Here is a 24,930-nt window from a genome sequence, read left to right on the forward strand (position 1 = left end):
AATTGTCTATCCCTACATCTTTCTCTACTTCCTTTTTAAAGCTAATCACTCTTAGACTTGCTCTTTTGTGGCTATTTTCTATATCTTTTAAGTACAGTTCATTCTTTTTCCTTTTTCTCCTCTGTATTTTCAATAGCCTGTATTTAAGCTAAGAAGTTATTCTGCTTAATGAGTTATGCTGCTGTTGTATTTTTCAGTTCATCCATTGTCTTTTTCAGCTCTAGGATTTCTGTGTGTGTGCGCGCGTGTGCACGCACATGTGTTTTGTAATTATTTCAATCTCTTTGTTAAATTTCTCTGGTAAATTTTAGAATTCTTTCTTCATGTTTTCTTGACCTTCTTTGAACTTCTTCAAGACAGTTATTTTGAATTCCCTGTCTGAAAGATGTTCCTTGTCTGATTGATCTCTATCATTCCAGGGTTGGTTACTGGGCAGCTTATTTAATCTATTTGGTGAGATCATATTTTCCTGAATGTTCTTGATGCTTATGGATATTTGTATATGTCTGAGCACTGAAGATTTTATTATGTACTCCAGTCTTCACAGTCTGACCTTGTTTGTACCCATGCTTCTTCAGAGGGCCTTCTGAGAATTCAAAGGAGACTGAGTGCTGAGTTCCCTAAACTGTGGTCACTGCAACCATTTCAGCACTAGAGGGTGCCATAATCCCAAGTATGCAATCAATCTTTCAGACTCCTAGACAGCCTAGATAGATGTGGGAAAGAGAAGGGAGAATTTTCTGGGTTCCAAGACAACGTTCCTCACTCTCTTCTCTCTCATTCCCCCAAGAATAAAGAGTCTCCCTTTATATACCAGGCTGCCTGTAATTGGGGGAGAGGTGACACAGGGACTCCTGTGGCCATCACAGTTAGCATCACAGTAATGCTGGTCTACCCATGGACTCTATGACCAGCACAGTACTGGGGATTGCCCAAGGTCCACAGTGTCTACTGCCTGACTGCCACTGATGTTTATTCAAGGCTTGAGGCCACTTTAGTCAGCAGGTGGTAAAAGATGATAGTTCTCATTCCAACTAGCTTGAGTAAAAAACCTCATAATTCATGAAGCATTAGGTAGAGAATATAGAAAAGGGTTTGTCTCAGTAGGGAATTCGTCTTAAAATGTATGCTGCAATAGTTTCATCTAGAAATGCTTAGAATCAAGACCCCTAAAAGATCATATTGTTTCCAAGTAACTTAACCATGTAACAGAAAAAAGAAATCAAGAATATCTATAGAAATACAAAAAAAAAACAAAACCAAAAAACCAGTACCTAAAATTCAGTGTCCAGTCGAAATTAAACCATGTTAACAGTATCAGAGAAGGGAGATTTTAGAACAAAGAATATTACTAAAGATTTAAAGGATCATAATGATAAAGTGGTCAACACATTGACTGGACATAAAATAGGAAATATTTATTATTCACCTAATAAAAAGACATTCAAATAAGTGAAGCAAAATCTGTCAGAACTGCACAGAGAAGTATATCCAATTTGATATTCAGAGATGGCAACAATCCTCTTAAAATAATTGTTAGAACCAAAACAAAAACATAGAATGTCAATAAAGATATAAAAAAACTTAAATAACATTATCAGCCATTTTTACCTAATCATCACTTATACAACCCCTTCATCAAACGAGAGTACAATATACATTTCAAGTGAACATGTAACTCATACCAAGATAATCCATATTCTGGGTCACAAAGCAAATCTCAATAAATGTAAATAATTCAAGTCTTTTTTTTTTTTTTTTTTTTTTTTTTTTTGAGACGGAGTTTCGCTCTTGTTACCCAGGCTGGAGTGCAATGGCGCCATCTGGGCTCACTGCAGCCTCCGCCTCCTGGGTTCAGGCAATTCTCCTACCTCAGCCTCCTGAGTAGCTGGGATTACAGGCATGCGCCACCATGCCCGGCTAATTTTTTGTATTTTTAGTAGAGACGGGGTTTCACCACGTTGACCAGGATGGTCTCGATCTCTTGACCTCGTGATCCACCCGCCTCGGCCTCCCAAAGTGCTGGGATTACAGGCGTGAGCCACTGCGCCCAGCCAATAATTCAAGTCTTAATATATTCTGACCACAACAGAATTAATGCAGGAATTACTAGAAAGATAAGCAAAATCCCCAAATATTTAGAAAGTAAATAACATACATTTTAAAAGAGCCATGTGTCAAGAAGAATTTTTTTAACAGGAAAACATTCTAAACTCAATTAAAATGAAATCACATCAAACTTGGTGGGAGGTAACTAAAGCAGTTCTTAGATAGATTTTTAACATTAACATTCCCCCCACCTTATTAGGGAAAAAAAAACAAAGGTATGAAATGAAGGACCTCAGCTTCCATGTTAAAAAGTAGCAAAAGAAATGAAATCCAATAAAAGCAGAAGGCATTAGTAAAAGTCAAAATGGAAAAAAATCCCAAAATATCAGAAAACAGAAAATTCAAAAATACCAACTACTTTAAGATAAATAAAATTATAAAATTGATAAATCTCTACCCAAAGCAATAAAGGTTAAAAAGAAATATAGACATTACCAGTATCAGGAATAGAAGAGGTGGCACCACTACAAATTCTACAAGTATGAAAATAATATTTTGAAAAATTTGAGTACTTAAGTGAAACAGACAAACTCCTTGAAAGACACAGACCATCAAAGCTCACTCTAGAGATGGATGGATGGAGTGACAGACGGATGGACAGACAGACAGATGTATATATAACTAGCACAGCCCTCCATCTACCATGGAAATCAAACTTGTAGTTAGAAGCCATCCTACAAAACACACTTCAGGCCCAGAGAGACAGACACACACACACACACACACACACACACACACACAGATGTATATATAACGTGTACAGCCCTCTACCATGGAAATCAAACTTGTTGTTATAAACTTTCCTACAAAACAAACTCCAGGCCCAGACAGCTTCCTTGGTGAATTCTACCAAACACTTAAGGAAGAAATACTACCAATTATTCACGAACTCTTCTAGAAAGTTGAAGAGCCGGAATACTTCCCAACTTATTCTGTGAAGGTGGCATTATGCTGGTACCAAAGCCAAACCTGGGCAAGAAATAAAGAAAATCAGAAAAAAAAAGCAAGCAAGAAAGAAAGAAAGAAAATTAGAGACTAAGATCACTCATGAACATTGGTGCAAATCTCGTTACAAAAAATAAAAACAAAACAGCACATCAAATTCAACAACATACATCATGACCAAATGAGAATTATTCCAGAAATGTAAGGCTGACTTAACATTGGAAAAAAAAAATCAGTCAATGTAATTCACATTAAACAACTAAAAGAGAAAAAGAAAAAAAAAACCACATAGGATTATGGTCACCAGAGTCCAAGAGAATGCCCTACAAATCCCTATTTTCACCTTTGTGTAGTTGTCTTCCACCTTTAACCAGGATTAGCCAGGGTAACCTATGAAATATAGCAGAAATGATGGCTCATCACTTTCAGTTTAAGGTAGTGACAAATACTGTGACTTTGTTCTTTTTTTTTTTTTTTTTGAGATGGAGTCTCGCACTGTTGCCCAGGCTGGAGTACAGTGGCACAATGTTGGCTCACTGCAACTTCTGCCTCCCAGGTTCAAGCAATTTTTCTGCCTCAGCCTCCCAAGTAGCGGGATTATAGGTACCTGCAATCATACCCAGCTAGTTTTTTGTATTTTTAGTAGAGATGGGGTTTCACTATGTCAACCAGGCTGGTCTCAAAGTGGCTTTGTTCTTGTGTGAGTTCTCTCCTGGATCATTTGCTTTGGAACTACTTCTCTAAAATGGAATACTCTTAGCAAAATATAAATGAAAAGAAATGAACTATGAATCACAGAACACCATTAGGAACCATAAAATAATTTCAGAGTTTAAGAAATCAGGAACATTAGAATACGTATTAAATTACTGTATCTCTGCCAAATTCTGGGAAAGATAAATAAATCTACGGTGACAACAGATCAATGGCTGCCTGGGGATGGGTGAAGGAAAGTGAGAAAATATAAAGGGAATCAGGAAACTTTTGGGAAAGAAGTGTATCAAAACTTATCAAATGGTACACTATAAATATGTGCAGTTTATTACAAAAATGTTTACACTGACTTCTGGACAGTAATCTTAGCCATAAGAGACACAGGTATGGGAATATTTCTGTAAACCCTCATAGTAGAGCCAGAGTAATGGAAACACATGTGGATGTACTTTTAGAAGGGTCATATTCCCTATGGTTTGCTGCAGATTTCCCATCCCCTTAATAATTTGAGTCTCCGCACCAACTATGATTCCTACCTGGGCCTTTTGGAGGACAGCCAGTGTCAACTTCCTACTAAAAAACAGATTTCAGAGATCTTAACAGGTCCCACGAGTTCAAATTCTCCTTAAGAAGCCTTGAGAATAAGAAATATCTTCTGGGAACAAGGGACCTAATTCATGTTGCTCCCAGATACACTAGAGATTATCACAACAAATGCCCACTGCTTAGGGTGACCTCAATTATGCAAAAATCCTGACATACAGACCAAAAGATTAGGGCTGCAAAGACTGGCATTCTTTCCTTAAGCAGCAAAGCAAGTTAGGCTGACAGCAGAACAAAAGCTATTCTTTGCCATCCTACTATCACCTCAGAGGTACAAATAGTTGGAGCTCTCACAAAAGCTGTTCATCCCTTCATACTGGCTTAGCCCAATTCTGTTCTCAACCTAACCCACAAAGCGAACAGAATCCCCAAGATTTATGATAGTCTAAAAATTAAGGCATTTGTTGCAAAACCAGAATATGAGTCAGCCAATTTCAGGTTAGATTAAGTCTTAGAGGCTGGACAAATCCATCAGAAGTGCCATGTGAGATCAACCATATCCATGAAGGGAAACCTCTGCTAGTGGTCAGCAGAACACAGCTCCTATCTTTCTGGCTAAAACTGGGTCATGCTCATGCTTAAACCAGTTGTGGGGCAGAAAAAAGTGAGAATCCTTGATGGCCACAGGCTACTGATGATTCCCTCAAGGGAAGGGAGAAGCACAGAGGTCTGCCTTTTGAAGCACATTAGGGTTACTTTTGCACAATGCAGGACTCTTCCAGCACAAAGACAGATGGCTTCTATCAGAGGCACTGCCTTGACGAAATTCCAGCAAGGGTCTAGAAAATTCAGCATAGCTCCAGAAAGCTTCCCATATAGCTGGCACTCAGAAGAACCTCCCTAGAGTGAGTGAGTGAGTGTATAAAGTTCTACTTTTGGCTGCTGGCTACACATAAAGATTGCTACTCTTGGCGCTTCTCTCTGGGGTCAGTTATTATATTAAACAAAAAAATGGAGTATCTGTCTTCCAGCCTAAGGCCTTTCTCCAGTGTGAATTTTCCAATGTCGGATGAGGGAAGCCCTCTGCCTGAAGGCCTTCCCACATTCACTGCACTTATATGGCCTTTCTCCAGTGTGAATTCTATGATGCTGAATAAGTACATGTTTGTGGCTAAAGGCTTTTCCACATTCACTGCACACATAAGGCTTTTCACCATTATGAACTCTTTGATGTGCAATAAGGTCAGAGCTTTGGCTAAAGAACTTTCCACATGCAATGCACTCATAAGGCCTTGCTCCAGTATGAACACTCCAATGTTTAATGAGTCTGTATTTGTGACCAAAGTATTTTCCACATTCACTGCACTCATAAGGCCTTTCTCCAGTATGGATACTCTCATGCTGAACAAGTGTAGATTTGTGGCTATAGGCTTTCCCACATTCACTGCACTTGTAAGGCCTTGCTCCAGTGTGTACTCTTTGATGTACAATCAGGTTAGAACTATGATTAAAAACTTTCCGACAAATGCCACACTCGTAAGGCATTTCTCCAGTGTGGATTCTCTGGTGCTGAGCAAGTATGGGTTTGCGGCTGAAGGTTTTCCCACATTCACCACACTCATAAGGCCTTTCTCCAGTGTGAACTCTCTGGTGTTGAACAAGTGAATCTTTGCGGCTGAAGGTTTTCCCACATTCACTGCATTTGTAATGCCTTTTTCCACGGTGAAAGGCCTCCTCACACATGGTGCTGCTGTGTGGCTTCCATTCATTGTGAGGGACATGGTGCTGGAAAATGCTTGAGCTGGCTAGGAAGTCCTTACAAGCCTCTGTCACAAAAGACATCTCTGATGATTGGACAGGGCAGTTGTTCACAAGAAAGGCCCTGCTCTTATCCCTTCTAAAGGGTTTCTCTCCACTGTGCTGCTTCTGGTGCTGGTGAAGGTTTGTACTAAACCAGAACTGTTTCCCACACAGGACACACATGTATGGTTTCTGCCCTGGGTGTGTTTCCTGGTGCTCAGCCAAGTGCAAAATGTCTTTTAAGACCAGGCCACATGTCCCACAGGGGTAAGCCTTCTGAGTAGAAGGACTTCCCTTAGGAATCCTGATCTGTGACAATCCTATAGAAATGCTCTGCTCAAAAGGTATCTCTTCATCCTTCATTCCAGGCCAACAACCTAAAAGCAGAGAAATGCTAGTGAAGTACAAATTGACACAGGTGGAAGAGGGGAAGCCTCACTACAAATATGTGTCTAACACAACTAAGACCAAGGTCATAGGACTGTCATTAGGACAAGGGTCCAAACTCAAGTTCAGCAAATGTGTACTATACAGTAGTTGGCATCTAAATGTCATAGAATGTAGGAGGCCTCAACTGGGAGAGGACAAAGATGTGGGATACAGCACAAAAAAGAGGCAGGGTCTCAAAGTCATTCACAATCAGATTTTCTTGGCTGCTGGGGACAGGTGAGAGTTGTGCAAAAGGTTATGGTCCATACCAAAGAAAATCAAATTGCTACTAAGTAGTTGGTTAAGGATTATTTGGGCTACACATCTCCTGAAACACTAAGTTTAGGACAATGTTGGAAGGCACTGTAGAACAAGCCATGGAGAGGAACAGGCGAGACTTGGAGGCAGAGGTATGAAACATCCAGAGGCCAAAGGCCAGAGCATGAAAGGCAAGTGTATAAATGAGAAAGTAGATAAAAATGAAGTATGGCCCAGTGTCCCTAGCACTGATACAACTGTAGGCACTAGGAGGCTATGAAATGATATGAACCCAGCCCTGATATCACACCTTTCCCCAGCTCCCACTCGCCAGGGCCACTCCCACTTAGAGTCCCTGTGGCAACAGCTGGGGTCACATCCACCCAGTCAGGTACCCATCACCGGTGAGGCAACTGTGTGGGATGTAAAAGATGTATGTCCTAGGGAAAGATAGAACAGCACTGGGGTAACCCATATAGAAAACTAAATATTATTAAAATAATCCCAGAGTAGGGTCTTGCAGAAATAGCCCAGTGCTCCTAGCAAGTAGTGACTATAATGATCCATACGATTCCTGGTATAGGCAGGCCACAGGAACTGTCAGCTAAAGGAAGAGTACAGAATCCCAGGCACAGAGGTGTCATGGATACAGACAGAGGAATTCAGACAAGGAAAGGACAAGATGGATATGACCCACTGGGCTGACAATACAATGCGTAACTCCTGAATCCATCCCTGCAAGACTTTGAGACAGGAGGTTTTGGGAATGCTGAGGAGGAGGAGGTAGGAGTGCAAACAGCCCAAGCCCAGCACTCACAGAACCTACTTCAGGAACTAAGAAAGGAGGCAGTGTCCATGGCTCTGATGTAGGAAGGACAAGGATGCTCTGAAAAAAATGGGAAGGGCAGGGCCCAGTCCAAGTCACTGGGGTGGATGTGATGGCCTTACCCAGAGAGGCCATAAGTGCAAAGTTCTCCAGCATCACATCACGGTACAGGAGCCTCTGAGCCTCATCAAGGAGCACCCACTCCTCTTGGGAGAAGTACACGAACACGTCCTCAAAGTTCACCTGCCCCTGCCACAATCAGGAGAGCCAAGTCCATGAGCAGCATCGCTCCCAAGAACCCCCATCCATGCCCCCACACATCTCCATCCTGTATACCTTTCTACCTAACTCCTCAACTCAGAGGACATATGAGGGCCAGGTGCCACTGGTGTTTTCTCTCTCCTCATGTCCTAATGATCACTATGTCTACCCATAGCAACCACAGGCAGGTGAAGAAGTTGTCACCCTCTAAGCTCTGTGCCTAGCATACAGGACCTCACCCTTCTGTAAGCAAACTCCTCTGGGGTCACTAATATGCTTACCAGACAACCAAAGTTGGGCTTGCTTTTCTCCTTTAAGCCCAGAGGTCATTAGTCTACACTTCTTTCTACATGTACATCACTCTTTGGGTCACAGTTATCTCACATCTGTGGCTCTCCACCAACTCCACCATCTCCACCATCTCCACAATGGGCTGTTCCTGGCTCATTAAATGAAATGAATATTCTCTTTTAACCCCTAATCTACATAATCATCTTTAAGCTATTTCAGGATGATTCCCACCCCTTGCTCTTGGTTCCCACCAGACATGATAAGAGACCTGCAATTTCTTGAAAACTCCCATTTCAGTCTCACCTCTAAGAATTTGCAGACTGGTTCCTGTGCCTGGAACAACCTTCCAACTATATTCCAGTGGTTGGCAGAAATGGAAAACCCTCCATAAAACCCCTGGCCCAGACTCAGGACCCTGGGCTTGGGGCTTCTCCAGAGTCCTCAGACCCAAGAGATCGGAGAGTATCAGGAAAGTGTTCTATATAACACCACAATCCTGGAGAGCATGTTGGGTGGGGTGGGATCGGTGAGAGCATGGACATTCTCCCCTCACCTGTATAGGGTCCATAATAACTTCTGAGTTCATGGGAACCTGTGGAGAAAAGGGAGACTGTGACAGCCAAGCAGTCTTGAAGGAACCCCAGAGGCTCAGGCCCTTCCCACATTCCTATGCTGTTACAAAGTGCCTGGGGGCTGAATGTCTACCCTCTGTGCTTCCATCTTCAAGGATGCCTCTTGACTGTGTTATCGGAATAGTGCTCATTATCCGTCCCCATGGCCAAAAAGAGTCTGTTCCCCCAAGCTGTCTATGGAATGCTTTTTAAACCCTCAGATCGTGACTCTCCTTTGTTTAGAACTTTCCATGGCTCCCATCACCCTAGAGACCCCACTGCTCAGGATGATATTCCAGGTGTGATCACTTATAACGCACTCTGATCCTTTCAGACACCAAAGACCCAGTTTTCCCAAACGCTCCAGCTGTGTACCGCCTTTGCATACGCTTGTCACTCTGCCTGGAACGTCCTTCAACTCCTGCTGTCAAATTGGGTTCCAAGCACAAGTGCCCCCACTGTTCTAGATACAGGGGCCTGAGCTGCAGTAACCCGAGAATCCGTTCATTCCAAGCTTTAGGATTGAGAGATGGGGGTCCGAGCGCGGACTCGCGGACGCAGCACCCACCTGTGCCTGGCCCATCGGCGCAGCCGCCGCCATCAGGCCAGTGAACCACGGAAGGGTGGCGACTAGTGAGGGAACCTGGGATCAGCCGTCAAGGGCCAAACCCAGCCGCTAGGCTACTCAGACAACGCCACTGTCGAATCTCAGGCCCACCTCTCTTCAGGGAAGAAGACGCTGTCTCACGTTTTCCCGTTTCTGTCACCTCAGGTCTGACATCGCGTTCCGGAGACTAAGCCAGTGGATTAATGGAAAAGCGAACAAAATGTCCGCCCGAGGATGGTTGAGGAAGTCCCGCCCTGACGTTTTCCACACCAACGGTGACGCCCATTTCATGGGCTTTGATTGGCCCACAGACGCCAAGTTTTCTGGGTAATGTAGTTCTCATGGCACCAATGCTAGTGAGCGGTGTCCGGCGTCACCTCCAGGTCACATCTCTTTGTCACTTGCTCTACCTTTTACCTGAATATTTTAAACTTGTTTTTGTTCATAGCTGCCTCCTTTTTTTTTTTTTTTTTGGTGTCAACTCAATTATCACCTTCAAGAAAGCCACCCACATCCAACTCATCTGAATGGGCACTGTCCTGAGACTTCAGCTTAAACATTTCCAAATGTGTCCTCAGTACAACTGCCATTCCCTCACATTCTCCCCTTCATATCCCCTGGCATTTTCACCACTATTTAGAACAACTTCTGGCATTTTTTATTTACGTTTGCTTGTTCGTTTTTACCATTCTAGATTCAGCTCCGAGGTAGAATGTGGACTTAGCAAATTCTACAAAACCAGACACATAAGGTGGATTAACAAACTATGGTGTATACAGACAATGGAATACTACTTAGCAGTATAAAGAATAAAGCATTACTACACAAAACAAGGTGAATCAAGGCTTGATCTGGGAAGAGAGAATGGTATACTTGGGTGGTATGTGCAGAGGAAATAAGTTTTTCTCAGTAAAATTTTCAGTATTTTTTGGTGAGTCAGTGTTCAGCAGACCAAAGACATCCAGGTAAGGCTCAAAGATGTGGTATCTGTGGAAGAGTAGACGGTTGTAGTGGTTAGGAATAGCGGTACTTTTGAGTAGTTGGTGATCCTGGATCCTTGATTCCACTGGAGCTTCAGAAGAGTTTATAATCACCAAGGCAACGTCTGCTGGGGTGGTGTCTTTGAGCATAAGACTGTGTTTGGACAATAACAGGACATAGAGCTGCTTACCTGCTGTGGAGCCAAACTGCTCTTCTGAAATATTAGGCTCCTTCCTCCTTGAGGAAATGGTTATATTTTCCCATCCTATGGCCTCATCTCCCTGTCTACTTTTCCTTATAAGGATAGTTGAGATGGAAAGTTAGTTTGGGCTCTCTAGCTGAGGTGGCCAGACTTCAGGTGTCTAAGGACCAGATGGCCATCTCCATGGAAGTCCAGAGTTTCCAGAGCTGCTGGGCGGTGACTCATGCCATTAAGCTCTAAACTTGGGGAAGGCAGGCGATGTCATCAAAATTTGTTTAGTTGGTTACAGCCCTCAGTCTTCACTCATTCCCTGCAGCTGCTCATGTGTTGAGGGTTGACCTATGATAAGACCCTGAGGTTCATCTGCTTCTCATGCCACCTTGGGTAGGTTAGGCTTTCCAAACACTGAGGAATGTGCTTGCCAGCCCTGAAGGAGATATGGCCAAAGGCAGAGTCTTGGACTCAAGCTTTGATGTTCTCACTCCTAATAAACATATAAATATTCCTAAAGGTTGGAAATAGAAATGGATTCCAGAAGTTAGAGAGAAAATATATAGACCCAGCATATGTTGCTATTTAAAAAAAAAAATAGCTTCATGGGATTTGTTTTGTGAATTCAATGAGATATAAGTGAATTTCTTTTTCTTTCTTTCTTTTTTTTTTAAAGATGGGGTTTCACCATGTTGGCTAGGCTGGTCTTGAACTCCTGACCTCAGGTGATCCACCCACCTCAGCCTCCCAAAGTGCTAGGATTACAGGCGTGAGCCACCGTGCCTGGCTATAAGTGAATTTCTTGTGTAGATAATGATTTTACTTAAACCAAATGATTAAATAGTCTGCTCTGTCCTCACCAATCATGTTATTTGCAATTTTACGCATATGAGTCTGTTTTAGTTGATTGTCTCTTCCTGTGATAAAATTAAGCTGTATACATATACTCTTTATGTCAAAACTGTCACACAATTCACTGTAATGTTCAGAAGAGGTATAGTTTGTTTTTTAATTAATACCACATCTGTGAAAAAACCAGTCGTGATAAAGCATAGTTTCTTTCTTTTTTAATTTTTTATTTTTTGAGACAGAGTCTTGCTCTGTCGCCCAGGCTGCAGTGCAGTGGTGTGATCTTGGCTTACTGCAACCTCTGCCTCCCAGGTTCAAGCTATTCTCCTGCCTCAGCCTCCTCAGTAGCTGTGATTGCAGGTGCCTGTCACCACACCTGGCTAAAAAACAGTTTCCTAGGCATCCTCTCTTTTCATATCACCTTACATGCCTGACACACCCCATCAAGCTAACATTTCCATGACATTTTTGTTAATCATTTTGATAATCATTCTATTAATGTCTTTATAGTTTTACCACATATATATATTTTCCTAAATGTTATACGGGTTTCTTATTGCCAGATTCTGAATTTTCTATATGTTTTCTACTGTGTGAAAAGATCCTGTAATATGTTTGTTGGATTTGTTCACAAAGGTTCATGTCATGATGGTCAGCTAATTTTCATGGTTTACCCATAATCTATTAGATGAATAATCCACAATCTATTCTAATAGATGTTCTCAAAGAAGTAAAACATTTATTCCTGTGCTTGGTTTAAGAAGGGGGAGTTTGTCTACACATTGTCCCACTCCTGTCATGGATTCATCTCTCCTCACTCTCCTCCTTCCCTCCTCCCCTCCCTTTCACATGCCACATAATTGTCTAACTGAAATAACTAATGCCATAGTTGCAAACGGGTAAAGAAAATGTGTCTCTCTAGTCTACCATATTCCCAATCCCAATATTGACTCCCCTCCTCCTTTTCAGAGTCAACTAGTACTGAACACCATTCCAGAAAGCTCCAAGAAGGAGGGAAGACTTCAATTTCTCTTGCCCTCATAAGTCACCCCAAGGCTATGTTGAAATTGGCTGTTATTCAGCCCACAGATGGAAGGGGCAGGAAAAGAAGCAGGGAAATTAGACTAACGTGAGGGGACTAGATTCTGTGGAAATGGAGGTAGTGGGATGACATGTAATAAAAGGTTGACATCTTTTTTTAATCAATAGCTGTGTGTTGTAAACAACAGTCTAGCATTCTACCCACCTGTGAGGAATTGATTTTATATTTGGAAATGGAAGGGAAGTGGGAACATGGAGCAGAAAAGGATGAAGGGGAGAAATTCAGGGGGAGTTCACTTACGGGTTTGACGCCTATTGTTGTGCCTATACACCAATGTTGGGTCCTTGAGGAAGAAAAGAGCACAAGTGAGCATGGGGTGAAGGAGGAAAGTAAATCCTTGGACTCCCCTACGCTATCGTCACCTACATCCAGAATTCAGAGCTTTTTCTTATTATCATGCATCAGGCATTGCTTGGCCACTGTTGACTTTAATGTTGGGTGTCCCCTTGCCAAGGGAAATTTGGGAATGTAAATGTGGCTCTGTCCAAAGAAGACTCTTTATTGTGGCCCTGAAGATCCTCTTCAAGTCCTTCAAAAGAAGGAAAGATTGGAGTGTCAGCTGCAGGAAACTGAAATCCAGGCCCATCTCCAATTACAACAGTCTCAGGATGAGTCTGAGAGAAGTTCTATACCCTGATTTCTCCTCCATCTCCATCAGCTCCATCTCCATCATCATCCCCATCTCCATCATCTCCATCTATCTCCATCTCCATCATCTCCATTTCCATCTCCATCATCTCCTTCAACATCATCATATCCATCTCCATCTCCAGTCACCATCTCCATCTCCATCATCATCTGTCATCTCCATCTCCATCATTAATTATCATATCCAATCTCCATCTCCGCAGCTACGCCCACTTCCCCGAAGTTTGGCGCATTGGGAACAACATTGCCTAGAAGGCGCCGCGCCGCTAAGCGGCGACGCTTGGCCAATGAAAAGAGACCTGCCCAAGCGTGCGACGCGCAATGGGCGGGACTTCCGGCGTCGCCCCTCGGCGGTCACTTTCGCTGCTCTAATGGTGAACTTAGCCTGCGGGAAGCTGGTTGTGAGCTGAGGCTACCAGTGCCGGAAGGCGCGTTAGCGACGCGCACTGTTGTCGCCGCTCAGAGGCGGGTGTGAGGCTCGGTGGCGGCGCCTAGAGCGGCCCAGGTGCTCTCCTCGGTCGTTGTCTCTCCCGCCCGGCTCAACCCACAGGCTCTGATGGCGGCGGCCGCGCTCAGGGAGCCCGCTCAGGTGAGCGCCGCGTTCTCCTGGCGTCCCCTGAATCCTAAAGCCCTGTGAGGGCCGCCTGCTCAGGTCCCCGGGTGGAGAACAGTGGGGCTTTTCGTGGGCGGGGTCCCGTTTCTGATACGCAGTGTGATGGATTAGGAATGGAGGGCAAAGGGCCCGGCTCGCAAAGATGTGAGGCACTCTGAGAGTCCCGAACCTGAGGCCTCCTGGTGTCCGTAGTAGGCAGCTTGCGAAGGGACGAGTCAAGTGTGGAGCCACAGCAGCTGCGCCTTCATCCTTAGCAGGCTACGGTGGCCGCGGAGGGCTGGGGACAGAAGAGTGACACGATCTGTTTCAAAAAGTTTGCCAAAGGCCCCTCAAGGCAAAACAGACTGGAGTGAGGGTGAGGCGGGTAAAGACAGACCTGTGAGTAGGTAAACTCAGTAGACTAGTGGAGAGTCAAGTGGGACTGGGCCATAGAGGAGGGGTAGTTATCAGACTACCTGGATGGATTTCAAAAACTGAACACACAGGAATTCCTGTTGCATCAGATGTGACTGTGAAAGAAAGTAGGGAATGAAGAGCCATTCTGGATTTTTATTTGCATTTTTGTTTGTTTGTTCCTGAATATCAAGAAGGATGGAGACGGGGAAGGCTACACAGGGAGTAGGTTTTGGGCATGGTGATCCTGAGATGTCCCAGAGTGGAGGTGTCATGACCACATGGGCAGCTTGCTCACTCACATCTGAAAGTTTGGGAAGGGATCTGGGCTGGAGATATCCAAGACATGGTGGGTAGAGGCCTGGACTAGGGTAAGGCCTGGGGCTCCTATTTAGGGGGGAGAATCTTAAGGTTTTCTTTCAGATGGGCCCTGAGGTGAGGGAAGGGAGAGATGGGCCTGTAGGATGGGGCTGCCTCTGTAGCATGGAGTTTTGTGGTCCGAAGTGGGTCTGTCCTGTGTCTGCAGGAATGGAGGATTATAAAGACCCAGGACTGGATGGAGACTGCAGGTAGTATATAGGTTTTCCACTCTAGGCTCAGCAGGTCCTCATGCCCAGTCCATCTGGAGAAAAGGAAAGGTCAGCCAGGCTGGTGGAGCAGCCCCTTTGGTGCCTAAGTTTCCCTAGCCATCAGCACAGGAGGGATGATAACTGCTCCAGTAGAAGGGCTCTAAGCAGGATTGCCTTCAGGGGAGTATGTAACAGGCAGCCAGATTGCCAAAAGAAATGGTATCTGCTCAGGTTCCTCAGAGCTAGGTCCCAGTTTATTAACTTGTGAATTTGTGAGTTAAGTACTTACTTAAGCACTAATTGATCATAGTTCATATGCACACAGAGGCAAATAAAACAACACAGGTTTTATTAAGTTAAACTGATGTAAGCACTTCATAATTGGTTGTAAACTTAATATACTGTAAAGTATTAAGATAAAACACCATAAGTATCACATTCTTTTTTTTCTTTTTTTTTTGAGACGGAGTTTCGCTCTTGATACCCAGGCTGGAGTGCAATGGCGCGATCTCGGCTCACCGCAACCTCCGCCTCCTGGGTTCAGGCAATTCTCCTGCCTCAGCCTCCTGAGTAGCTGAGATTACAGGCACGCGCCACCATGCCCAGCTAATTTTTTGTATTAGTAGAGACGGGGTTTCACCATGTTGACCAGGATGGTCTCGATCTCTTGACCTCGTGATCCACCCGCCTCGGCCTCCCAAAGTGCTGGGATTACAGGCTTGAGCCACCGCGCCCGGAAGTATCACATTCTTAATCAAAAAGTATGTTTAAGAAACCCACATTTTCGCTGGACGTGGTGGTGCATGCCTGTAATCCCAGCTATTCCGGAGGCTGAGGTGGAAGGATCGCTTGAGCCCGGGAGTTCTGGGCTCTAGTGTGCTATGCTTATTGGGTGGCCGCACTAAGTTCGGCATCAGTATGGTGACCTCCTGGGAGCGGGGCACCACCAGGTTGCCTAAGGAGGGGTGAACAGGCCCAGGTCGAAAACGGAGCAGGTCAAAACTCCCATGCTGATCAGTAGTGAGATCGCGCCTGTGAATAGCCACTGCACTCCAGCCTGGGCAACATAGCGAGACTTCGTCTCAAAAAAAAAAATGTGAGGTACACTCTGAGAGTGCCGAGCCTGAGGCCTCCTGGTTCAGGTAAGTAAGTAAGGAGGCCACATAAAAGATGTGTGCCTCACATCTTTTTTTTTTTTTTGAGACAGAGTTTTGCTCTTGTTGCCCAGGCTGAAGTGCAATGGCACAATCTCTGCTCACTGCAACCTCTGCCTCCTGGGTTCAAGCGATTGCCCTGCCTCAGCCTCCTGAGTAGCTGGGATTACAGGCACTTGTCACCATGCCTGACTAATTTTTGTATTTTTAGTAGAGATGAAGTTTCACCATGTTGGCCAGGCTGGTCTCAAACTCCTGACCTCAGGTGATCTGCCCACCTCAGCCTCCCAAAGTGCTGAGATTACAGGTGTGAGCCACTGCACCCAGCCAGAAACCCACACTTTCAAAACCTACCAGTTTATTTGCACTGAAAATGTTGACAGAAGCATTAATTTTGTGTACAGTAAGAGTTCATACTTAGTCCTAGACACATAAGAATGAGTTTGATACAAACAGTAGTCCTATTGATTGAATACCATTATTATTGCCATGTCGCAGATGGCAACACCAAGGCACAGGGAAATTGTGCATTCTTCCAAAAACCCACAACAGGTAAGAGGCGTTACTAAGAACCAAAGTCCAGATTGTAGATAGTCAGGCACACCTGACTCCAGGGCAGAGGAGGGGGCTTGGATGATCCTTTGCCAACATCACTGTCTGCTTCTCATGGCCTTGTTTTTCCATAGGTTCTTGTGGCTGCAGAGTCACTCATAGACAATGAAGAGGTAAGTGGAGGATGTTTAAGGTCCTCATCCTCCTCAACTCCTACCTACATGGTCTTCAGAATTATGGTGTCTTGGGACTCCTTGCTTGTTATTCTCACTGCCCTTCCATTTGAGTTCCCTGGAAGATGATCATACAAAGTCAGGGCCCTGAGTCCAGACTATATATTATTTTATTTATTTACTTAGAGACAGAGTTTCACTCTTGTCGCGCAGGCTGGAGTGCAATGGTGCGTTCTCAGGTTCTCAGCTGACTGCAACCTCCACCTCTGGGGTTCAAGCGATTCTCCTGTCTCAGCCTCCCGAGTAGCTGGGATTACAGGTGTGTGCCACCACACCTGGCTAATTTTGTATTTTTAGTAGAGACGGGGTTTCTCCATGTTGGTCAGGCTGGTGTTGAACTCCTGACGTCAGGTTATCTACCCGCCTTAGCCTCCCAAAGTGCTAGGATTATAGGTGTGAGTCACTGCGCCTGGCCGGGTCTGGGATTCTAATGAGAGTCAGAGGAAGGGTAACACAGGAAAGGGACAGCTTTTCAACACAGAAATGGAAGAGTGCCAGAGGTGTCCAGATATACGTGCAATTCCAGGTAGCTGAAGATGAAGCAAGAAAAACAGCCAAGTAGGGAGGCCTTCAAAGTGGGGCTGAGAGTTGCCCCTGCCAGTCAGTGCCATTGGAGGTCTAGGATGGCATGGAGTTCTGATTGCATTTGGTAAGTGCCCTCTGGATGCCACGTATAGACTGGCATGTGGCGACGCTTGGGGGGGCATATAAGGTGGTGTAGGAGGTGGTGGATGTGGTAGAGTATGTGCATATTCTAGTGAGTGTAAACAGATGGCCCCAGGAGCTTGTATTGGGGGCTTAAGGGAGAACACTGACACAAATTTGATTGTATTTGGGAAACACAATCTAGGGGACTCAAGGCCAATTGTCTGGCAGGAGAAGAGTAGGACTCTGCATACCATGCCCAGAGCTGAGATTGGCTCTTATCTGCCTACCTGCCTGTGGTTGCTCAGTGGGACCATGAGGAAAGGGTGGGCATAAGTGGCTCTGGGGCAGGGTCTTTCCTCTGAGATGGGGATTAGGGAAGAGGGTGAGCAGGGGTGTGTATTTGGGGAGATGTCTAAAGTCCCCATTAAGGAGGCCACATATAAACTCAACTCTCTCCATCTTAGCAGGGCTATGTGACCTTTGAGGACGTGGCTGTCTACTTCTCCCAGGAGGAATGGAGATTGCTTGATGAGGCTCAAAGGCTCCTCTACCGCAATGTGATGCTGGAGAACTTTTCACTTATGGCCTCTCTGGGTAAGGTTCTCACACCCCGCCCCAGCATCCTGGGCTGGGCTCAGCTCTTCCTCCTTTTCCTGGGGACAAGTCTGTTCTTCCCAAAGCTGAATTGTGGGCACTGAATCCTTCTCCAATATCGTGAAGTATCTATTGTAATAGGCCTGGGCTGTGTATACTACCACCTTCTCTCCCCAAGCTGCCCCAGAGCTGTGCAGGAAAGGGTTTGGGAGTCAGGAGTCTTGCAGTCAGTCTGTTGGATCTTACCCCTAGTGGCCTCTCTGTGGCCTGGTGACACTGTGCAGATCTATGGCAGTTCTGTGCCCCTATATTCTGCCTGCTTCTAGCCAACATATCTGGGTGTCTGTCTGTGTCAGGAATTGAGTCACTAATGTGATCGTTATTTGACTGGGTTGTTCCTGCAAGAACCTCCTCCAGGGTTCTTTATGTACATTTTGTTTTCTTTCCTGTGGTCCATGATGGGATAAGTCATTCTGGCTCAGTGCTGCCACTGAGCTATCCTTTTCTTTAGGCCTTGCATCTTCCAAGACCCATGAAATAACCCAGCTGGAGTCATGGGAAGAGCCCTTCGTGCCTGCTTGGGACGTTATGACTTCAGCCATACCAAGAGGTACTCGGTGGGTGGAGCTCAGGGAGGTATGAACTCAGGGATGGGTTCATATCATACCAGGAGTCTTTCCAGTGGGCCCAGATATTTTGATACCAAAGCAAGGGGTCGTCGCTGATTTCTATCTTTTCTTCCTTAGTCACCCATTTATATCTTCTGATATCTGACCCAGGGCCATTCCCCACCTCTCTGTCCTCCGTATTTGACCCAGTCCTCAGCAGCACCCTTCAGCAATGGCTTTCACTGAATATGTGGTGAGGTGGGCGCTTGTCTTTGCATAGTCCTTAAACACCTCACTGAATGTGTGGTGAGGTGGGCGCTTATCTTTGCATAGTCCTTGAACACCTCACTGAATGTGTGGTGAGGTGGGCGCTTATCTTTGCATAGTCCTTAAACACCTCACTGAATGTGTGGTGAGGTGGGCGCTTATCTTTGCATAGTCCTTGAACACCTCACTGAATGTGTGGTGAGGTGGGCGCTTATCTTTGCATAGTCCTTGAACACCTCACTGAATGTGTGGTGAGGTGGGCGCTTATCTTTGCATAGTCCTTAAACACCTCACTGAATGTGTGGTGAGGTGGGCGCTTATCTTTGCATAGTCCTTGAACACCTCACTGAATGTGTGGTGAGGTGGGCGCTTATCTTTGCATAGTCCTTAAACACCTCACTGAATGTGTGGTGAGGTGGGCGCTTATCTTTGCATAGTCCTTGAACACCTCACTGAATGTGTGGTGAGGTGGGCGCTTATCTTTGCATAGTCCTTGAACACCTCACTGAATGTGTGGTGAGGTGGGCGCTTATCTTTGCATAGTCCTTAAACACCTCACTGAATGTGTGGTGAGGTGGGCGCTTATCTTTGCATAGTCCTTGAACACCTCACTGAATGTGTGGTGAGGTGGGCGCTTATCTTTGCATAGTCCTTGAACACCAGCTGTTCAGTTGCAGTTGGTATTTTCTGGACCTGGACATACCCTTCTGTGCTGTGTTCCTGTGTCTCCAGCAGCCAAAGCCCTATGGAAGGCCATTTGGAGATAATCGTGTTGGGGACCCTATCTCTTCTCCCTGTGCTACATCCCATCCTTGCATCTTTGGTGCTCATAAGGCCTCCCCAAATTCATGAACTGGCCGGTTTCAGCACTGCACAGCAGGCCCTTCCCTGCTGAGAGCTAGCCCCCCTCATTTCTGCCAGCAGTTCCAGGCACTAGTTACTGGGTGAGTCAGACACATTTGTGAGAGTGCTGCCTCCTCACACCAAAGTCTATATATACTCCCGACAACGTTTCTTTCAGGTTGTTGGCATGGAGTGGAGGCCAAGGAGGCTCCTAAGCAGAGTGCTTCTGTAGGAGTGCTCAGTTCAAATACTCAGCAACACCAGAAGCAGCACTGTGGAGAGAAACCCTTAAAAAGAGAAGAGGGCAGGATCCCAGTTTTGAGGAGTTGCAGAATCCACCTGTCAGAGAAGTTCTTGCAAAGCAGGGAGGTTGGGAAGGACCTTCCAACCAGCTCAGGTCTTCTTAAGCACCAGATGACTCACAGGGGAGAGGAGTCACATAGGACTACCAAAAGTAGGGAGGCCTTTCATGCTGGAAAAAGGCATTACAAATGCAGTGAATGTGGGAAAGCCTTTGGTCAGAAATATTTACTTGTTCAGCACCAGAGACTACATACTGGGGAAAAGCCTTATGAATGCAGTGAATGTGGAAAGTTATTTAGCCATAAGTCCAACCTTTTTATACACCAAATAGTTCACACTGGAGAAAGGCCTTATGGGTGTAGTGACTGTGGGAAATCCTTTAGCCGTAATGCTGACCTCATTCAACACCAGAGAGTTCACACTGGAGAAAAGCCTTTTACATGCAGTGAATGTGGAAAAGCTTTCAGGCATAATTCCACACTTGTTCAGCATCACAGAATCCACACTGGAGTAAGGCCTTATGAGTGCAGTGAATGTGGGAAATTGTTTAGTTTCAACTCCAGCCTCATGAAACATCAGAGAGTTCACACTGGAGAAAGACCTTATGAGTGCAGTGAATGTGGAAAATTCTATAGCCACAAATCCAGCCTTATCAATCATTGGCGTGTTCACACTGGAGAAAGGCCTTATGAGTGCAGCGAATGTGGGAAATTTTTTAGCCAAAGCTCAAGCCTCATGCAACATCGGAAAGTTCACACTGGAGAAAAGCCTTTTAAGTGCAGTGAATGTGGGAGATTCTTTAGTGAGAATTCCAGCCTTGTTAAACATCAGAGGATTCACACTGGAGCAAGGCCTTATGAGTGCAGGGAATGTGGGAAATTTTTTCGCCACAGCTCCAGTCTTGTTAAACATCGAAGGATTCACACTGGAGAAACGCAGTGATTGTGGGAAGTCCTTTAGCCAGCATTTCAACCTCATTCAACACCAGAAAGTTCGCCTTGGAAAATGTCTTGAAGGTAACAAATGGAAATTCATTAGGCACATCTCCAATCTCATTCAACATTGGACAGTTCAGAGTAGGCAATTGAGTGAATGTGGAAAAAGGCTTTAGCTAAAGGCCTAACTGTTCAACACCAGAAAGTTTAGACTGGAGAAGGCCTTAGGGTGGCAGGTTATATACTGTTTCTGAATCAATATGACCTGATTTAAAACAAACTTTGAGAATGGCCTTTATGAGGGAGCTGGCAATTGAACATCATTCATCTAAATATGCATCCTGGAGGCAGGATGAGAATTCATGACAGATTGCCCCTCCTGAGAAGACAGCCCTTTGCCTGGGAGCTCCAGGGAGAGGGAGCCCTGTATTCCTGGCTGCACCCAGTCTGGAATGGAGTTTTAATCTCGCTGAGTTTGGAGGTGGGGGAGGAAAGGAGTGGTCTTGGTTCAGATGGGACTGACTTTTGCTGTTCTTATGAATGTTAGATCTTCTTTAATATTTATTTGCCGTATACCCTTGTGACCATTTCCAGAGACCGAATTGTGTTTTTATAATTTTCACCAGCTTGGCTGCATAACAGGTCTGCAAAGCTCCTCACTCAGTTATTCTGTAAGTTGATCCAAATGTTTGAAATTTTAAGAACTTGCCAAATTGTGTTCTAAATGGTTAGCATTTCACATTTCCTCCTGGAGTATATATTAGATTTTCCGTTTCTTCACATTACTGACAGTTTATATGTATGGAAGTCATAGGCCATTCATTTTAGTCATTTTAGTAAGTATGCAGTAGTATTTCATTGTAGTTCTTACTTTGTATTTTCTGAGGACTGTTTTGAGCATTTTTAAATGTGCTTATTTGTCACCCATGTATCTTCTTTAGTGAAATATCTGTTGGTATTTTTTGCCTGTTTTTAAAAATATTTGGTTGGTTACAAGTTCTTAATATTTCTGGAGACAAATTCCTTATTTGATATAATCGTTGCCAGTATTTTCTCATGGTCTGTGGCTTTTGTTTTCTTTTTTAAAATTTAGAGATGAGGTCTTGCTATGTTGCACAGACCAGTCTCTAGCTCGTGGCCTCAAGTGATCCTCCCGCCTCTGTCTCCTAAAGTGCTGGTATTACAGGCATGAGTCACCATGCTTGGCCTTGTTTTCAGTTCTTAACAGTATCTTTCCAAGAGTAGATTGTCTTAATTTTTATGAAGTCCAGTTTTTCCGTTTGTTATTTTATTCATTGTGTATTTGGTGTTGTATTCTCTATCATATCTTTGTGTATAAATAAAAGTCTTATGTGAGTATGCTACTGTAGTCTTATGAATCTTTTAAAATATCCAACTTCTGAAATATTTATAGGTTTAACTACAGATAAAGAATTCAGTGCATATGGATAATGTGCACATATTTCCTATCTCTCCTGAGACAGCCTAGCAAGCAGTGGCACGCCAGTAGCTTTGCGTATACTTAATGCCCATTTATTGGTTTATATGATTTTTTAATAAACGGAATCAGAAATCTTTAGAGAAGAGGCTGTTTCAGGTTGTGACAGAAAAGGTACAACATGAGTCTAGGAAATACTGCATTGGAAACTGAAGAACTGCTCATAGAATAATGTTTATGTATTTGCTTTCTATTGCTATCCTGACAGATCACCACAAACTTATGGTTTAAACAACACAAATATGTTATCTTACTGTTCTGTAGGTCATAAGTATCACCCAGATCTCACTAGACTAAAATCAAAGTGTTGGCATGATTGTGTTTCTAGACTCTCAGGGAGAATCTGTTTCTTGCTTATTTGAGATGTTAGCATATTTAAGTTCTTTGTGGTTGTAGGACTGCAATTTTTCTTGATGGCATCAGCTGAGAGTCATCCCTAGAACATGTAAGAACTTTTACAAAATATTAAAGGAAGAAGGAATACCAATTGTATACAAACTCTTCGAAAAAGATAGAGGTTTGAACAGTTCTGAATTAACAGGACAACAAAGCAGGCAATGACATTAAACAGAACTATAGACCAATAACTGCTTGAATATAGGCACAGAGCCTTCATCAAATTTTAGCAAATTGAGGCATGTGTCCTTCAAATTGCCCACTCGGTCTCTTCCAAGCATACTTGCCTTTCTTTCCTGTTCTTAAGCCTTTTTAAATAAACTTGCACTCATGCTAAAACAAAACAAAATTTAGCAAATTGAATTCAGCCATATACAAACAATAATAAAACTTATTGAGGTTTACCAAGAATACAAGTTCGATCCAATAATTCGAACTCTATTAATATAATCTATATTAACAGACTAAAATAGAAATCTCAAAACTAATAAAAGCATTTTACAAAATTCAAAACTAGGTTTTGATAAACTCAGCAAACTAGAACAAGATGATGATTTCCTCTACCTGATATAGCACATCTATGAAAAACAGCTAACAGCACATTTGATATATATGTGATCAAATATTTGATAAGCTGATTTTCCCCAACATTAGGAATAATAAGATAAATTTGTGAACATCACTTCTCATTTAAAAAAAAAGAAGATTGAAAGACTGTACAGGCAGAACCCAAACTGTCTGTATTTACATATGACATGATAATATTGAAAATTCCAAACTGTCTACTAAAAAGCTACTAGCTCTAATATCTGAGTTTAGCAAGGCCTAAGATAAAAAGTCTAGTGTATAAAAAGTATGTGTCTCTATACTGGGTTGATGTATTAGCTAGCAAATCATGCTTGGCAAGTGAAAAACAGTATTTCACAATAGCATAAAAATAAATACTTAGAAATAGATTTAACAAAACATGTTCAAGAACTGTAAAAACATTGCTGAGGGACATTAAAGAAGGCATAAATAAATGATGCAGCAAGTTCCTAAATCTGAGATTTAATACTTTTAAGTTGTCAGTTTTCCTTTAACTGTTCTGTAGGTTGAGACAATCCCAGTAAAAACCCAATTTTTTAAATAAAAATTTACAAATGTATTCTGAAAAGTTACATGGAAATACAAAGGGCCTGTGCTAATTGTCAAAACAATTTTATAAATAAGAATAAATTTGAGGCCAGGCACGGTGGCTCACGCCTGTAATCCCAGCACTTTGGGAGGCCGAGGCGGGTGGATCACGAGGTCAAGAGATCGAGACCATCCTGGTCAACATGGTGAAACCCCGTCTCTACTAAAAATACAAAAAGTAGCTGGGCATGGTGGTGCACGCCTGTAATCCCAGCTACTCAGGAGGCTGAGGCAGGAGAATTGCCTGAACCCAGGAGGCGGAGGTTGCGGTGAGCCGAGATCGCGCCATGGAACTCCAGCCTGGGTAACAAGAGCGAAACTCCGTCTCAAAAAAAAAAAAAAGAATAAATTTGAAACTGCATGCCTTTCATGTCACCTCTCATTTACCCGATTCTTTGCCTGGTCCTCTCACCTGTGGGCTGAGCACTGGCTGACATTGTCACAGCTTTGGCATGACTTATGAAGCAAGGGATATGATGGTGACTGAGGGTTGGAGGAAGAAAAGAGACTCAGGATCTTGGTCACTTCACTTCCTTACTTCATTGTGGTCACAAAGATTTTCCTCCATTATCTCCTAGAAGTTGTATAGTTTTGGGTTTTACATTTATGTCTATGAATTGTTTTGGGTTAAATTTTAGAATAAAACTTGCTGGAACATGGGTTAAACTATCAGGAAAAGTGGTATATTAAGTATAAAAATGGCTACTTTTTTGGGAAAAAAAAGCAAATAGCAAGATGATGGTGTTATTCATAGATATAAAAGTGACTGAGAGAGAGTTAGACATGGTGATAAAAGCTGAGAAAGCTGTTCATTTTGGAGCACATTTAAATATCTATCACAGAGGCAAATTGGAAAGTCAGAAAAAAAAATTGGAAAAATGAATCTAGAACTCAGAGAATAGTAAGGATGGTAGGGAAGGTTTAAATTAGTAAAATGGAAGCTGTTTTAGAAAACTCATGAAGGTTAAGTGACCTGAGGAT

The 24,930-nt window shown here is 43.7% G+C and overlaps 3 protein-coding genes across 11 annotated transcripts in view; 2 read left to right on the forward strand and 1 right to left on the reverse strand.

Annotated features, from left to right (window-relative positions):
* ZNF749 (zinc finger protein 749) overlaps positions 1 to 12,167 on the forward strand; it is a 66,087-nt gene extending 53,920 nt beyond the window's left edge. For 7 of the 8 annotated variants that reach the window (XM_064367383.1, XM_064367384.1, XM_064367385.1 and 4 more), the window contains one exon: positions 9,560 to 12,167. The gene's annotated coding sequence lies outside the window, so the exon portion shown is untranslated. The remainder of the gene's footprint in view (positions 1 to 9,559) is intronic. The other variant, XM_064367374.1, reaches the window with a different exon arrangement.
* Positions 3,151 to 9,653, reverse strand: ZNF772 (zinc finger protein 772). Of its 2 annotated transcripts, none has more exons than XM_012473127.2 (4): positions 9,356 to 9,653; positions 8,730 to 8,768; positions 7,747 to 7,873; positions 3,151 to 6,488 (listed from the first exon to the last, which is right to left on the reverse strand). In XM_012473127.2, the coding sequence occupies exons 1-4, from the start codon at positions 9,386 to 9,388 to the stop codon at positions 5,344 to 5,346; spliced, it is 1,344 nt and encodes a 447-aa protein (XP_012328550.1). In that variant the 5' UTR covers positions 9,389 to 9,653; the 3' UTR covers positions 3,151 to 5,343. The 2 variants fall into 2 exon arrangements, with proteins under 2 accessions (XP_012328550.1, XP_012328551.1); XM_012473128.3 differs by having other exon boundaries at positions 9,506 to 9,652.
* Positions 12,168 to 13,673: 1,506 nt separating the features above from the next.
* LOC105731413 (zinc finger protein 773-like) lies at positions 13,674 to 21,156 on the forward strand. Its single transcript, XM_012473126.2, is given in 6 exon segments — positions 13,674 to 13,756; positions 16,583 to 16,621; positions 17,794 to 17,923; positions 18,435 to 18,533; positions 19,820 to 20,879; positions 20,881 to 21,156. Coding segments are annotated over 6 exon segments (1,536 nt in total). The 5' UTR covers positions 13,674 to 13,723; the 3' UTR covers positions 21,056 to 21,156.
* The last annotated feature ends 3,774 nt before the right edge of the window (positions 21,157 to 24,930 follow it).

This window comes from Aotus nancymaae, unplaced genomic scaffold (assembly GCF_030222135.1).
Source record: "Aotus nancymaae isolate 86718 unplaced genomic scaffold, 86718_ANA_hifiasm-v0.15.2.pri h1tg000069l, whole genome shotgun sequence".
In the NCBI taxonomy this organism is placed as follows: Eukaryota; Metazoa; Chordata; class Mammalia; order Primates; family Aotidae; genus Aotus; species Aotus nancymaae.